Raw genomic sequence first — 15,000 nt, 5'->3', positions numbered from 1 at the left:
TCTTCGGAGAAACGTTTCGGTTTGGAGGGTTGTGAAATTATGATTCCCGCTTTGAAGGAACTTATCGACGCCTCTACCGAGTTGGGTGTTGAATCTGTGATTATGGGTATGCCCCATCGTGGTCGTTTGAATACATTGGCCAATGTATGCCGCAAACCTTTGCATCAAATCTTTACACAGTTTGCTGGTTTGGAAGCTGCTGATGATGGTTCCGGTGATGTAAAATACCATTTGGGTACATACATTGAACGTTTGAACCGTGTCACAAACAAGAATATTCGTTTGGCTGTTGTTGCTAATCCCTCTCACTTGGAAGCCGTCGACCCTGTTGTACAGGGTAAGACTCGTGCTGAACAGTTCTACCGTGGTGATCAAGAAGGCAATAAGGTTATGTCTATTTTGATTCACGGTGATGCTGCTTTCTGTGGTCAAGGTGTTGTCTATGAAACTATGCACTTGTCTGATTTGCCCGACTACACTACTCATGGTACTATTCATGTTGTTGCTAATAACCAAATTGGTTTCACTACCGATCCTCGTTTCTCACGCTCCTCCCCATATTGTACCGATGTTGCTCGTGTTGTGAATGCTCCCATTTTCCACGTCAACGCCGATGATCCCGAGGCTGTTATGCATGTGTGCAGAGTTGCCGCCGAATGGCGTAACACCTTCCACAAGGATGTCGTTATTGATTTGGTCGGCTATCGTCGTAATGGCCACAACGAAATTGATGAACCCATGTTCACCCAACCTCTTATGTACCAAAAGATCAGAAAACACAAAATCTGCTTGGATCTCTATGCCGATAAGCTTATTGCCGAAGGCACTTGCACCGCTGAAGAAGTTAAATCGGTGGCCGATAAATACGAAAAGATTTGCGAAGAAGCCTTCGAATTGGCTAAGAAGGAAACACACATTAAGTACAAGGACTGGATCGATTCCCCCTGGTCTGGTTTCTTTGAAGGCAAGGATCCCTTGAAGGTATCACCCACTGGTGTCAAGATCGAAACCTTGGTACACATTGGCAACAAATTCTCTTCACCACCACCAAATGCTGCTGAATTCGTAATTCACAAGTAGGTTTTGTGTTAATTTATTTAAATATTTATAAAATATTGTTTCTTTCCAAAGGGGTCTTACTCGTGTTTTGAATGCCCGTAAGGCTATGGTTGATGAAGGTGTTGCCGATTGGGCTCTTGGTGAAGCCATGGCCTTTGGCTCTCTCCTCAAGGAAGGTGTTCATGTCCGTCTGTCTGGTCAAGATGTTGAACGTGGTACCTTCTCTCATCGTCATCATGTTTTGCACCATCAGTTGGTTGACAAGGCTACCTACAATGCTCTCCAACACTTGTACCCCGATCAAGCTCCTTACTCCGTTTCAAACAGTTCTTTGTCTGAATACGCTGTACTTGGTTTCGAACACGGTTACTCCATGACCAATCCCAATGCCTTGGTCTTGTGGGAAGCTCAATTCGGTGATTTCTTCAATACAGCTCAATGTATTGTCGATCAATTCCTTTCCAGCGGTCAAGCTAAATGGGTACGTCAATCCGGTTTGGTTATGTTGTTGCCTCACGGTATGGAAGGCATGGGTCCTGAACATTCATCTGCTCGCGTTGAACGTTTCTTGCAAATGTCTTCTGACGATCCCGACTATTTCCCTCCAGAATCTGAGGAATTCGCTATCAGACAATTGCACGATATTAACTGGATTGTAGCCAACTGCACTACCCCCGCTAACTTGTTCCACATTTTGCGTCGTCAAATTGCTTTGCCTTTCCGCAAACCTTTGGTCCTCCTTACACCCAAATCTCTATTGCGTCACCCAGAAGCCAAGTCACCTTTCAGTGATATGGCTGAAGGCAGTGAATTCCAACGTATCATCCCTGAAAAGGGTGTTGCTGCTGAGAACCCCAGCGGTGTTAAGAAGGTTATTTTCTGCAGCGGTCGTGTATACTATGATTTGACCAAACAACGCAAGGACAAGGGCTTGGAAAAGGAAATCGCTATTGTTCGTGTAGAACAAGTGAGTTATTTAATAAACTCTAGTATATAAAAAGGTTTAATTGATGTTATTTATTTGTTTTAGATTTCACCCTTCCCCTTCGATCTAGTCAAAGAACAAGCTAACTTGTACAAGGATGCTGATTTGGTTTGGGCTCAAGAAGAACACAAAAATCAAGGCTGCTGGTCTTATGTGCAACCACGTTTCTTGACCGCCCTTAACCACGATAGAGATATTAGGTAAGTCATTTTGTTTCTTCTTTTCTTTTCTTTCTTTATGTTTTTCTTTTAGTTTCAACATAATTTTGTTTTTGGCTTTATTTTTAAAACATTTGTTTTTTAATGCTTTCGTTTTAATTTTCTTTCAACTTTTTTTGTTGCAAACTTTTTATTATTTTGCCAAATTTATTTGTTTTAGTTTTCTAATTCTTTTTTGATTTTTTTCCTTTAACTATATATAATTTTTTAGTTTCTTAGATGTTCTTATTTTTTACCTTTTATTTGCAATAACTTTTCTAAATACCACTTTTTCACCTTATTTTATTTCACCTTTTTTGAATGAATGATTTTATTTTCTGCACACACCAGAGTTGTCTCTATTGTAGTTAAGCACACCCTCCTCCACTTTGAAGTATTTATTTATGAAAATATTTTTATCTTTATGTTGCTTGTTATGACTTTGTATTATGCTGTTTTTTTTAAAAGGCCAGCAGCTGTCTCTCTGTCGAAACTTTCTTTTGTTTGTAAACTGTTATAAAAGATATATTCTACTTGATATATAAAATCAATTGATTTTCTCTTTATACGACTTTGTCCGAGGTTTTTCACTATTTTCCATTAGCATCTCTCGACCACGTAATATTATAATAACGATAAAATTTGAAAAAAATTTACACCAGTGAACAGAGTTTAATTTTTTAAAGGACTGATCTGCCCTAAATCTGAATTTCTCCATCACATCAGTCATCTGAGCCCAATGTTTGAAAGAAGTCCAGATATAACAGCGCGTAGTCAGTCACCCTTATTTTTATGCCCTTCAACTTGGTAGAAAGGTTATATAAGTCTATCATTCTTTTTGTAATTTCCACAATATAATTTACAGACCCTACAAATTATAATTATTCTTATATATAGATAGCATTGTTGATTTATGCTATGTCTGTCTGTTGAAATCAATTTTCTGAAGACTGAATGTTTCTAGAAGTGTCTGAACTAGTTCAGTTCTAATTCAGTTCTAGTTCAGTTTTAGTTCAGTTCTAGTTCAGTTCTAGTTCAGTTCTAGTTCAGTTCTAGTTCAGTTCTAGTTCAGTTCTAGTTCAGTTCTAGTTCAGTTCTAGTTCAGTTCTAGTTCAGTTCTAGCTCAGTTCTAGTTCAGTTCTAGTTCAGTTCTAGTTCAGTTCTAGTTTAGTTCTAGTTCAGTTCTAGATCAGTTCTAGTTCAGTTCTAGTTCAGTTCTAGTTCAGTTCTAGTTCAGTTCTAGTTCAGTTCTAGTTCAGTTCTAGTTCAGTTCTAGTTCAGTTCTAGTTCAGTTCTAGTTCAGTTCTAGTTCAGTTCTAGTTCAGTTCTAGTTCAGTAGTTCAATTCTAGTTCAGTTCTAGTTCAGTTATAGTTCAGTTCTAGTTCAGTTCAAGTTCAGTTCTAGTTCAGTTCCAGTTGAGTTCTAGTTCAGTTCTAGTTCAGTTCCAGTTGAGTTCTAGTTCAGTTCTAGTTCAGTTCTAGTTCAGTTCTAGTTCAGTTCTAGTTCAGTTCTAGTTCAGTTCTAGTTCAGTTCTAGTTCAGTTCTAGTTCAGTTCTAGTTCAGTTCTAGTTCAGTTCTAGTTCAGTTCTAGTTCAGTTCTAGTTCAGTTCTAGTTCAGTTCTAGTTCAGTTCTAGTTCAGTTCTAGTTCAGTTCTAGTTCAGTTCAGTTAGTTCAGTTCTAGTTCAGTTCTAGTTCAGTTCTAGTTCAGTTCTAGTTCAGTTCTAGTTCAGTTCTAGTTCAGTTCTAGTTCAGTTCTAGTTCAGTTCTAGTTCAGTTCTAGTTCAGTTCTAGTTCAGTTCTAGTTCAGTTCTAGTTCAGTTCTAGTTCAGTTCTAGTTCAGTTCTAGTTCAGTTCTAGTTCAGTTCTATTTCAGTTCTAGTTTCAGTTCTAGTTCAGTTCTAGTTCAGTTCTAGTTCAGTTCTAGTTTCAGTTCTAGTTCTAGTTCAGTTCTAGTTCAGTTCTAGTTCAGTTCTAGTTCAGTTCTAGTCAGTTCTAGTTCAGTTCTAGTTCAGTTCTAGTTCAGTTCTAGTTCAGTTCTAGTTCAGTTCTAGTTCAGTTCTAGTTCAGTTCTAGTTCATTCTAGTTCAGTTCTAGTTCAGTTCTAGTTCAGTTCTAGTTCAGTCTAGTTCATTCTAGTTCAGTTCTAGTTCAGTTCTAGTTCAGTTCTTAGTTCAGTTCTCGTCAGTTCTACTTCAGTTCTAGTTCAGTTCTAGTTCAGTTCTAGTTCAGTTCTAGTTCAGTTCTAGTTCAGTTCTAGTTCAGTTCTAGTTCAGTTCTAGTTCAGTTCTAGTTCAGTTCTAGTTCAGTTCTAGTTCAGTTCTAGTTCAGTTCTAGTTCTGTTCTGTTCTAGTTCAGTTCTAGTCAGTTCTAGTCAGTTCTAGTTCAGTTCTAGTTCAGTTCTAGTTCAGTTCTAGTTCAGTTCTAGTTCAGTTCTAGTTTAGTTCTAGTTCAGTTCTAGTTCAGTTCTAGTTCAGTTCTAGTTCAATTCTAGTTCAGTTCTAGTTCAGTTCTAGTTCAGTTCTAGTTCAGTTCTAGTTCAGTTCTAGCTCAGTTCTAGTTCAGTTCTAGTTCAGTTCTAGTTCAGTTCTAGTTCAGTTCAAGTTCAGTTCTAGTTTAGTTCTAGTTCAGTTCTAGTTCATTTTTAGTTCAGTTCTAGTCCAGTTCCACTTCAGTTCCAGTTCAGTTATAGTTCAGTCCTAGTTCAGTTCTAGTCTAGTAAGGTATCTTTAGAAAATTGTTCTCTGATCTCTTGGTTAATAATTTTTTTTCTGTCTAATAACATTACTTTAAATTTGTATTGCAATTGTATTAAGTCTAATACAAATCCTTAACAGAACTATAGAAATTGTAAAACTGGTTTTTGAATCATATGAATGATTTGCCACACTTGCAATTTCTTGCAATAAATATTCTGAAAACGTGCAACCTTAATTCTTACATAAAATACCACGAAAAGATTAGATTTTATCAGCTATTCTTCTATTGTAATTTATAATCCTAATTTTAAAATTTTACTTAATTTACTAGCTCATGCATGATTTACAAACTTAATAATTATTCTTAAGATTTCTAAGCACGTAATTGACGTGTGTAGTTTTTATACAATTCAAATCTTCGATAACCATACCATATATCGCCTACATAAACGATTTTAAATCATAAACATTGAGCATGGCTTTTTTCTCTCTTAAGTTTTTTTTTTAGTTTTAAGATTCTTTTTTCTTTATTTTTTTCTTCACTCAATAATTTTAATTCAACTTTATAATCATTACAAAAAAAACTTAATTTTTAGTTTTAAGTTGCCTTATTATTCAAAATTTCCTAAATTTTTTTTTTTTGTAAGTTTTCAAACGAACTCAACAAAGTTTATTGTAAACAAAACCTTTCTTTGTTCCCAGTGAAGTGATATAACAGCCTTTAAGCAATCCAAAATTTTCCTACATTTTTTTTTGTGTTTTTTTGTTTGTGTATGTATTATTGTTATATTGTTGTTGCAGCCCCCATGATGCTACTTCCTCTTCCACTTCTACTACTACCACTACTACTACCAATACTAATGAGTCCGATTCCGCTAATCAATCGAAACCCTGGTTAAGTCGTATGTTTACATCCGGTGGTAGCAAGTCTGCTGCTAATGATGCCACCTCTGGCAATCAACAGCAGACTGGTGAATATTGCGAGAAGAAACATTTTGATTTGAAAAATGTACGCAAAGATTTCAATAGACCCGCTGGTCATTCGGCGGCACCTGGTGTGCGTGTTTCTAAAACTGGACGCAAAATTAGGTGAGGGTTCTTCTACCACTAAAATAACTCTATATACATACATAAATACATACTACCTACTACCACATCTCTTCTGTTCTGTTGTACTCTACATTAAAAAATTTATTATTATTGTATATAAACAAACAAAAAATAAGAAATGCAAAGCATTTACTTTTGTAGTGTTTAAATAGTTATTAGTACAATTGTATATTATTACTTATATATTTATATATTAATAATTATATATATATATATTTATATAGCATATATATACATTTACTAATGTTTTTTTTTAAATCTTGCCAGCGATTAAAGCAAGATTTTTGTTTCATCTTATATGTTCTTTTTATACTATTCTTTCTAACTAATATTATAACAAATCTTCTTTCCAGTTTCTTTCCTGTTTTTTTATTGCAAATTGGCTTTTCTTAACTTTTATGAAAATTTAATTTTCATTTAAATGTTTTTTTTTTAATTTTGCATTTCATGTATTTTGTTATATTCATTTGTCTGTTTTTTTATTCGTTTGTGTATCTAATGTCCCACTATTGCATGTAATGTTTATATGACTTTTGTTTTGTCCTGCACTTAGTTTAATTATTTAAGTTTTAAATTTTTTTGTTGGCTATCATCTTCATCTAGAGTTGTATCAGCTTGATCATTAAAAAGTTTCATTTTTTTAGATTAGTCTACATATTAAGCTCATTAAAAACCTTTAAAAAGTTTAGTAGTTTAGGGATTTTTATAAACATTTAGCTATTAACTAAAAATGGTTTCCTGTCAAAATTTTTACCTTGTTTAAAAGGAGAATGTGCCGGATTCAATCAGACCTGCTGTGCGTTTCTTTTCAGTGCCTCAGATGGGAATCCCACCTAACCTCTGGACTACTAGACTAAAACACTTATCACTAACCTACCGTAGTCGAAAATTTTTAGGGTGACAAAAAGTTTCTCATTCAATTCCTAAGGAAAGGGATAATTAATTATATTCAGTAATTCAATATTCAGTTCATGTTTATAGACTAGTGTAAAGTAATATTTTCACTAGTCTATAAATTAATATTCGTAATATTCTAGAGAAAAGTTCATTTACTACTCTATGGACTAGAATATTGACTAATATATGCACACGTTTATTGATTAGTAGATTATTTATTCTATCGACTAGTCGATAGACTAAGGACTTTTCTATAGACTTGTCTATTATGTCTTCTATGGACTATGGATTGTGTAGTCTATGGACTTGTCTATTAACTAGTTTATGAACAAATTATGAAAGTCTGTAGTAAAAAAGTAGGGGTACAACAATATCCCTGCAAAAATTGAGACTACTACGCACACATAATCTATACATTTCCTAAAGTTATGATCCACAACATGGTCCTTTGTAATGGAGGCTATGGACCTTGTTGTTTTCAAAAACAATGAAAAGGGTCTATACCTACATTATCCAAGTGTACTAAACGGAATATTTACTCCAGTAATGTTTGCAGAAGAGTAGTTTTGGGATTAATTAAATGGATCATTGTGAAACAAAGTGTAAAAAATCAAATGAGGCCTAGGTCCTTTAAAAAGCAGAATTTAAAAAAAGGTTTTCGCACACTAAAGTCAAGCAATAGAATCTAAACGAAAAGGTTTCCTTTGAAAGCTGAAATTGTAAAGCAAATATCTCTAATAATGTTTAGACTATGAACCAAATAAGAAACTAATACAATTTTATTTTAAATGTTTGGAAAATGGTTACACACAATTCGGTCCAGTCGAATAAAACACTCTTACTTGTATGACATATTTGTTGTAAATCACTATAGTAAGGTGCGTATGACATATTTGTTGTAAACCACTATAGTGGGGTGCGTATTTTGGATTTATATTGATGTTTGTGTAACGCACAACGTATACAAATCAGCCTTAATAATAACTTGCTGAGTCAATTAAACAATGTATGCCCAACCGTCTGTCTTTCGTTGTAGGTGTAAACCTTATGCAATTTTTAGCCCTATAGGTTTCTCAGTAAAAATTTTAACCAAAAATTGCTCTAAAAAGTGTATTTATTTTTTACTATAAAAGACATTTTCAATAAAAACAATTCAAAATTTCCCAATATTTAGCAGAATTTTTCAAAAACTTAAATTTTCACTAAAATTTCAAATTTCTACCTAAAATACTATTTTTTTCGAATAAAAACACAATTTTCACAAAAAAGTAAAATTTTCAGCCTAATTTTCATACTAAATTTTAGTGAAATTTTTCACTAAATGTTAAATTTTTCAAAAAAAAAAAAAAACACCAATTCAGGTTTTGAGTTAAAACTTAAATTTTTGGTGAAAATTTAAATGTTTTTATTTTAGAAAAAAATTACTATTTCTAGTGAAAATTTGGAATTTGGGTGAAAATTTTGTTTTTTAGCGGAAAAATTTTATTTTTTATATGAAATTTTTACTTTCCGCTAAAAAAGTATATTTTTCACCTAAATTACAAATTTTCACTAGAAATACATTAAATTTTTACTAAAAATAAAAACTTTCAAATTTGCATCAATTTTAACTTAAAACTTTAAAAATTTCATTCAAAAACTTCAAATTTTCACTAAACATTTCAATATTTTTACAAATTTTAACTTAAAACTTTAAAAATGTCATTAAAAACTTCAAATTTTCACTAAACATTTCAATATTTTGACAAAGACTAATCAATATTTTACATAAAATTAGTTTGGTTATCAAAATCCGATTGAACTAATGCGATATGTAATGGAAAACGAACGATTTGAAATCCAGCAATTTCTTGAGAGAAAATTATTCGAAATAACTATGGAAATCTTAAATGTTACACGAAATAGTTTCGTTTCTGTCTTCTATATTCATTGAATCCCTATATATTATTTGTATAAAAAAAAACTTTCTTTAAAGAAAGTATATTTAAGTTAAATAATACATACTTATACCCAATAAACCAAAGAACGATATAATAGCGAAAACGGTATTGCTTTTAAAGGGCGATTATTATATCATATTTCATTATTTAAAACGATATTATTATAATATCGTTTTATATTTTGTTTCCAATAAAAAAATTAAGAAAATACAAACATTTGAAAAAAACTTCAAACATAAAAATAATTTCAATAAAAATTTTCGAACATAAGAAAACTAAAAAGGATATTAAAATAAAATCAACTAAATTATTGATAAATAATCCAAATAAATACGCGAATTTCGTTCGATACTTCAGTTTTGTGGTAAGTTGACATGTATGCAATTTTGAAAAGTTTCAGGTATTTGCAAGACAATGCATAATGTGATGAAAAATATGATTACTTTAAAATATGTATTAATGTATGTATGTAAATATGTACAAATGAATGCAATCCTTCCCTTTTCAGGCTTTTTTATATGTATAATAGCGAAATATTAAGTTAAATAGCGTTTTAAATGAAATTTTAAGAATAAAAGAGCATACAGAAAAAAAACTGAAAAAGGCGATTTAACTATCATTATTTTTGGAAATTATGATAGCGAAAACGATATCATAATTTTATGGAAAAACGATATCATAAGGAAAGGTACCATTTAGTACATAAATACTATCGTTCTCGATACGAGAACGACTATCACTTATGATATTTTTTATCACCTAAGTGATATCGTTTCGATATCGTTATAATATCGTTTGGTTTATTGGGTACTTATTGTTGTATTTTACTATAATAGAGACAATAGATCATTTATTCAAAAACTTATAATTTTTACATTTAAATCATCATTCATATCATTTAGTAGTATAGTTTGCTTGCTATTTATTGCTTTAAAGTTTTTATTTAAATATTATAAAACTAACACTTATATAATTATTTTATTTAATCTGTAACTAATTTCAATTGAATGCTTTTATTATAAATTAATTATTATGCTTTTTTAAACAAAAAAAAAAAAAAAAAAAAAAAATTTAAATGTGTATAAATTATGTTCATGTTTTTAACCATAACAATATTTACTCAAATATTCTTTAAATTAATAAAATTCTTTTTTAATTCTTTAATAGCTATGCTGGACGTCCATGTGGTGCTTCGACTGCTACCGGTTCCAAGGCTCAACATATACGTGAATTGAATGCTTTGTTGGCTGATGCCATCAGTATCTAAATGACTCTTTAATAAATGATGATAAAAGGAGAAATTTCATCATCATAGAAACATTGTATCATCATCATTGATTTTTTTTTTTAATTTTAAACACAACACAATTTCTAGAGACAAACTTTTAACGACTAAAATGGATCTATTTATCTATCATACATACAATTTACATACGCGCATACATATACAACATTTAAAACTATAAATATATTGAAAAGATATTTTTTTTCTTAATTTTAATTTTATTTAAATGATTATTATATATCTACTATACTTTAAACACACACACATACACATATACATATTGTCTCTGTCTTTGACAAAATTTAAAGAAAAAGAAATGTTTGTTTTTCGTTTAAAAAGTGAAACCAAACAAAAATACCTTAAATTACCAATCTTTAACTATTTAAATATTATAAAAAGAAAAACAACAAAAACGAAAAATGTAATTTAGTTTAGATAATTGTAAAACTAAGAAATGTAGTTAAAACTTCCTTAAAAAGAAAAATAATAAATCTCCTCTTAAGTTTTAAACATTAAGCCAACCATATGTAGCAAAGAAAACAAAATGTACGAGAAACCAGAGAGGATAACTAAAAAATAACAACCAAGTCTATGAAAACCGAATGCAAATAAAATATTAATTTTAATTATTATTTATTTTAAATATTATTTAATTTTTAAAACAAAAAAAAAAAAAAAAAAGAATAAAAAATTTAACAAAAAAACAAATAACGTTACAAAACTTACATTTTTTTTATTTGAATAAAAAAAAACTGTATTGTTTTTAGAATGGTAATAAAAAAAAGCGCATGTCAAAATAATAATTATCAGGGATTTATTAAACTGTATTTTTTTTTCATCATTTTAATTTTATCTAATTGTATACAATTAAGAACTATTTAAACTCATATACATATTATTTTCTTTTTAGTTTAGTTTTGTTAAAGTATTATTATCATTTCTCTTTTTGTTGCCCTTTCCTTATTTGCAAATAAAAATCCTTGTGCCTCTTCTTTGAAAAAAAAAAAAAAATCAATATTTAATTGTTTTTATTTGTTTTATATGTTTAAAAAATGTCTGCAAATGTTTGATAAGTAATTTCTGAAATTTTACGAAAAATCCATTAGGAAATAAAAGAATTGCAAAACTAAATGAGACAATCCTCTAAAATGATTTTAAATTAACAAATGGATTCAAATTTTAAGTTTTAATTAACACATACGTTAAAAACGATTGCAAAACTAATGTGCAATCAAGTTTTTTGCTAAACAGCATGAAAGACAATTTTCTTTTCAATTCCCTTATGAAAATGTAAACCAAACACTATTACAAATCTCTATGAGAACAACTTGAGCTCTGGTGATAGTAAGTTGTGGTCAACAGTCTGATCTCTCTTCCATATCGACTAAGAAGGATTTCCGACCCTAAACCGTGCTGAAGTTCATAGAGTAAATCTCATAGAGTTAAACATGGTGTACCCTCTCTAAACTCCTCAAACCTTTACAAGGATTAGATGTGATATGGGGAAGACTGAACTATTATGGTATCGTGCCACAACGTTGATAAACTACACGATCGGGTGAATAGAAATATACTAGTTGTTCACTACACAAAACCTGTAACTATTTATCACCAGCAAAGTAGTCAGCAAAACTCTTCAACACCTAAACGAAGGAAGTGAATTTACCTCTTGGCGTCATATTCAATGGAGCTCAAAATACATAACTCGAACAAGTATAACAAAGAATGCTTTGGACAAGATGTCGAAGTGCTTTATATGAACACCTGTCGTGTAGACCTTATTTCACGGCGGTACTTTTTCAACCACTAGGTGAGCTGACTAGACTACTCACCATCGACATTTACACGACGGTGGCAATTTTTATACTTGGTTCTGCCGGTCCATGTACAAGCGCTTTTCTCAAGTACTATCGATCTATCTAATCTGTGACCATTGCTGCCCTAACTTCCGATATGCAAAATATCACTTCCGTTTATAGCCACACAGATGGGATGGTCTCTGTTGAGTCGGCAACAGCACCTAGAGACGTATTCGGTAGACCGAAACACGAATCCATCTCACTTACAGAGAACACACTGTGGTATGAACAGAGTAAGCCTTGAACATACCTGGACTAAGAAGGATACTTTTATCCATCACCATTCAAAAAATCAAACTTCTCATTCATTCAACACACTCATAGAGACCAACATCCGACACACTCACTCTAGGTATACGGGCAAATTTGGTTTTAAACCACAGCCACTACGAGCACACCAAAGGGATCTCTCCAACAACCTGGACAAGGCAAATTCCAAAACTCTGCCCGAGGTACCAGATTTTGTGGTTCTCTGGTTCGACGCCCTATCAAAACATTCCAGGAAAAGGCCGAGGATACATTTGATCACCACCAGTTTATAGTCCCGGCAGACTAGAGGTACTGGTACCACCTCTTTTACCCCGGATTGCAATAACACCAAGATGGGGTCATTCAACAAGGTTACATGCTCCCGGGGGGAGGACTGCTTTCTTTTACAAAACAACGTTCAAGATTTAGAAAAGTTGCAAGGCATTCCCCAGTTCTAAAGACATGTAAAATTCTAAGCGTCACTCACAGCCGAGCGGATCTTAACTTTTTGGCGAATTGACCAAAATTGTTTATACACAAACATCAGACGTGTCTAATCGTATACTGGACACATAATTTGTCGGGAATTTTGAGATATTGATCCCACATAGATGTTCGTGTTCAAACGAAACATTAGAGTTAAACTCTGAGAGAATCCATAATTACACAAATTCCTCTAAACTGTAAGACAAAATGCGTCTGTTTACGCGTCTTCCTATTCGCAACACTATCTTACCACGATATTTTGAATAAAGCGCCAAAAAAGGGCTTGTTTTACTACAGGCAAGTAGGGCGATATCAGCTGGTTAAATCTAAGATCGTATAAAACTGTAAGAATACTACAGTGGTAGGTAAGCTATACATTATATACACTCTGGAATAATCGGTAATAATTCGCTCTGTCTCGCTATAAAGGGAAACGAGCTTGAGTAAGTTAAACTCCTGAATGTATTCAATGTTTCGAGACCTGACGAGAGCTGAATAAAAAACACCCATAATGAAACGGTGGGTTGTACTACAAGAAGCCTCCTCAGTATAAACAAATCCGACGTTGGTATGATGTTAAGTTATCTAAGTGCACATATGTACATACGTGTTTAAGGGCACAAGAGTACCCAATTAGACAGACGATTTCAAACGTATGTATGTTAAGATTTCAAAGAAGAACGCTGGAACACTTTCCGTGACTATTTGCTATATATTATATCCCTTAGATACGCTGATTGAAAAATTCTACATTCTACAACGTCCAGGAATCTGAGTTTCTAAACATTGGACGGAAACTCCTAAGGGTTTTCTACTAAAATTTTCCATGAAAAGGAGTGTACAACAGGTCTGATATAGGCATAGATTTATTTTCGGATCTAATGTAATATATGTATATACAGCCTCCTTAAAACCTAACATAATCATAGAAATCGAACTATTTCATAGGTATACAATTATTTGAAATGTTTATTTTGGAATCGCTTACAACATAAGCGTTACAATGCTAACCAAATTTCTTAGTTGAACAGATTAAAGTCCAATTCTTACTAGAGTAAATAAATTAAAATTCCATATACTTTAAATTATTATAAAATACAAATCTTAATTTAAAATCTGTTTCTAATCACACTTTTTTATTATACCTATCAAACTAATAATTATTACTCTTCTAAAAACAATATTATTGTTTTATTAAAATATAAAAATTATAAATTTTATACATCTTTGATAAATTATACAGCGTTGCTAGAAAAGACACCAAAAAACTGAAAACTATTTTAAACTTTTGAACTTTAAACTTTAACAAAAAACAAATCAAATAATATTTAAAATTATTAAGTGATAATTGTTATTATTGGTGCAACTAAAAAGGATCAGTTATTGAAAATAATTTAATAAATTAAGTTAAAATATTTAAAAGAATATGTATGTTTAAGAGAAAAAATCGATAGATCGACTTGAAGTGAACATTTTCTACTATTTTATAAAAAAAAGATACATATAATAATATTAAGCTTAAAAGAAAATCCTGTTTAAAATATAATTGTTGCTCAGAGAAAGCAAATTCTATATGAGAACAAAGAAAACAAATAATTGTGTTATTTAAAACCATTCCTTTATTTTGGATGGTACATTTTTTCTGTAATCTGCACCTATTTAAAAATATTTTTTTAAAACAAATAAGAAAATAAATATTATAATGATATTAATTATAATTGCACAATACTACGAGTATATTAATAAAAAAATATTGGTATTAATAAAGAAGACATACATATTGAAAATAAAATACTTGTTTGGACTTTATTGTAAAAATAGGGTAAGTTATATGCAATACTTTCGATAGATTCAGTTCGATATTTTTTAACGTATAATTCAATTCACAATAACTCAAACAAATAGTAAATGTGTTTTAGCAACACTGAAACTAATAACACGTCACTTTTCGCCATTCTCGCCTAAAAGTTCAATGTCAAAAATATTGAAATCTAATCAAATTTTGAAATTATAAAATTAAATCTAAAAATTTTAAAAACTTGTATAAAAATAAAAAAAAATGTTAAATTCTTGTTGTTTTTGGAAATGCAATCGTTATTGGTTATTTCGTACAAAATTGGTACATAATTTAAGAAAATCTATCAATACACGAGTTAATAATATCTGTTTTAATTTACAGTCTTTAAGTGTTCCAACATTTTCTTTTAAACATAGAGGATCTGCTAAAAAGGCAAC

General features: G+C 31.1%; 2 protein-coding genes and 1 long non-coding RNA gene across 6 annotated transcripts in view; 2 read left to right on the top strand and 1 right to left on the bottom strand.

Moving 5' to 3' along the window:
* LOC119611972 (2-oxoglutarate dehydrogenase, mitochondrial-like) overlaps positions 1-10,879 on the top strand; it is a 33,755-nt gene extending 22,876 nt beyond the window's left edge. For 2 of the 4 annotated variants that reach the window (XM_037967678.1, XM_037967679.1), the window contains exons 8-12: positions 1-1,076; positions 1,132-2,026; positions 2,090-2,244; positions 5,741-6,028; positions 10,054-10,879. The exon at positions 1-1,076 is cut by the window's left edge and continues 28 nt beyond it. In XM_037967678.1, the coding sequence (XP_037823606.1) occupies positions 1-1,076; positions 1,132-2,026; positions 2,090-2,244; positions 5,741-6,028; positions 10,054-10,153 (2,514 nt within the window). In that variant the 3' untranslated portion in view covers positions 10,154-10,879. The remainder of the gene's footprint in view (positions 1,077-1,131; positions 2,027-2,089; positions 2,245-5,740; positions 6,029-10,053) is intronic. The other 2 variants (XM_037967681.1, XM_037967680.1) reach the window with 1 other exon arrangement.
* LOC119611974 overlaps positions 1-15,000 on the bottom strand; it is a 38,072-nt gene that overhangs the window by 12,602 nt on the left and 10,470 nt on the right. The gene's annotated exons all lie outside the window — the stretch shown is intronic.
* Positions 14,711-15,000, top strand: part of LOC119611973 (2-oxoglutarate dehydrogenase-like, mitochondrial) — a 39,944-nt gene continuing 39,654 nt past the window's right edge. Inside the window, 2 exon segments of the mRNA XM_037967682.1 lie at positions 14,711-14,884; positions 14,945-15,000. The exon segment at positions 14,945-15,000 is cut by the window's right edge and continues 106 nt beyond it. Of these exon segments, the coding sequence (XP_037823610.1) occupies positions 14,825-14,884; positions 14,945-15,000 (116 nt within the window). The 5' untranslated portion in view covers positions 14,711-14,824.

The sequence above is a fragment of the Lucilia sericata genome, unplaced genomic scaffold (assembly GCF_015586225.1).
Source record: "Lucilia sericata isolate MDLA Ls3-8-SP2 unplaced genomic scaffold, ASM1558622v1 Contig001569F_arrow, whole genome shotgun sequence".
In the NCBI taxonomy this organism is placed as follows: Eukaryota; Metazoa; Arthropoda; class Insecta; order Diptera; family Calliphoridae; genus Lucilia; species Lucilia sericata.
Note: the sequence above shows the minus strand (reverse complement) of the source record. Positions and strands in the feature narration are given on the sequence as shown.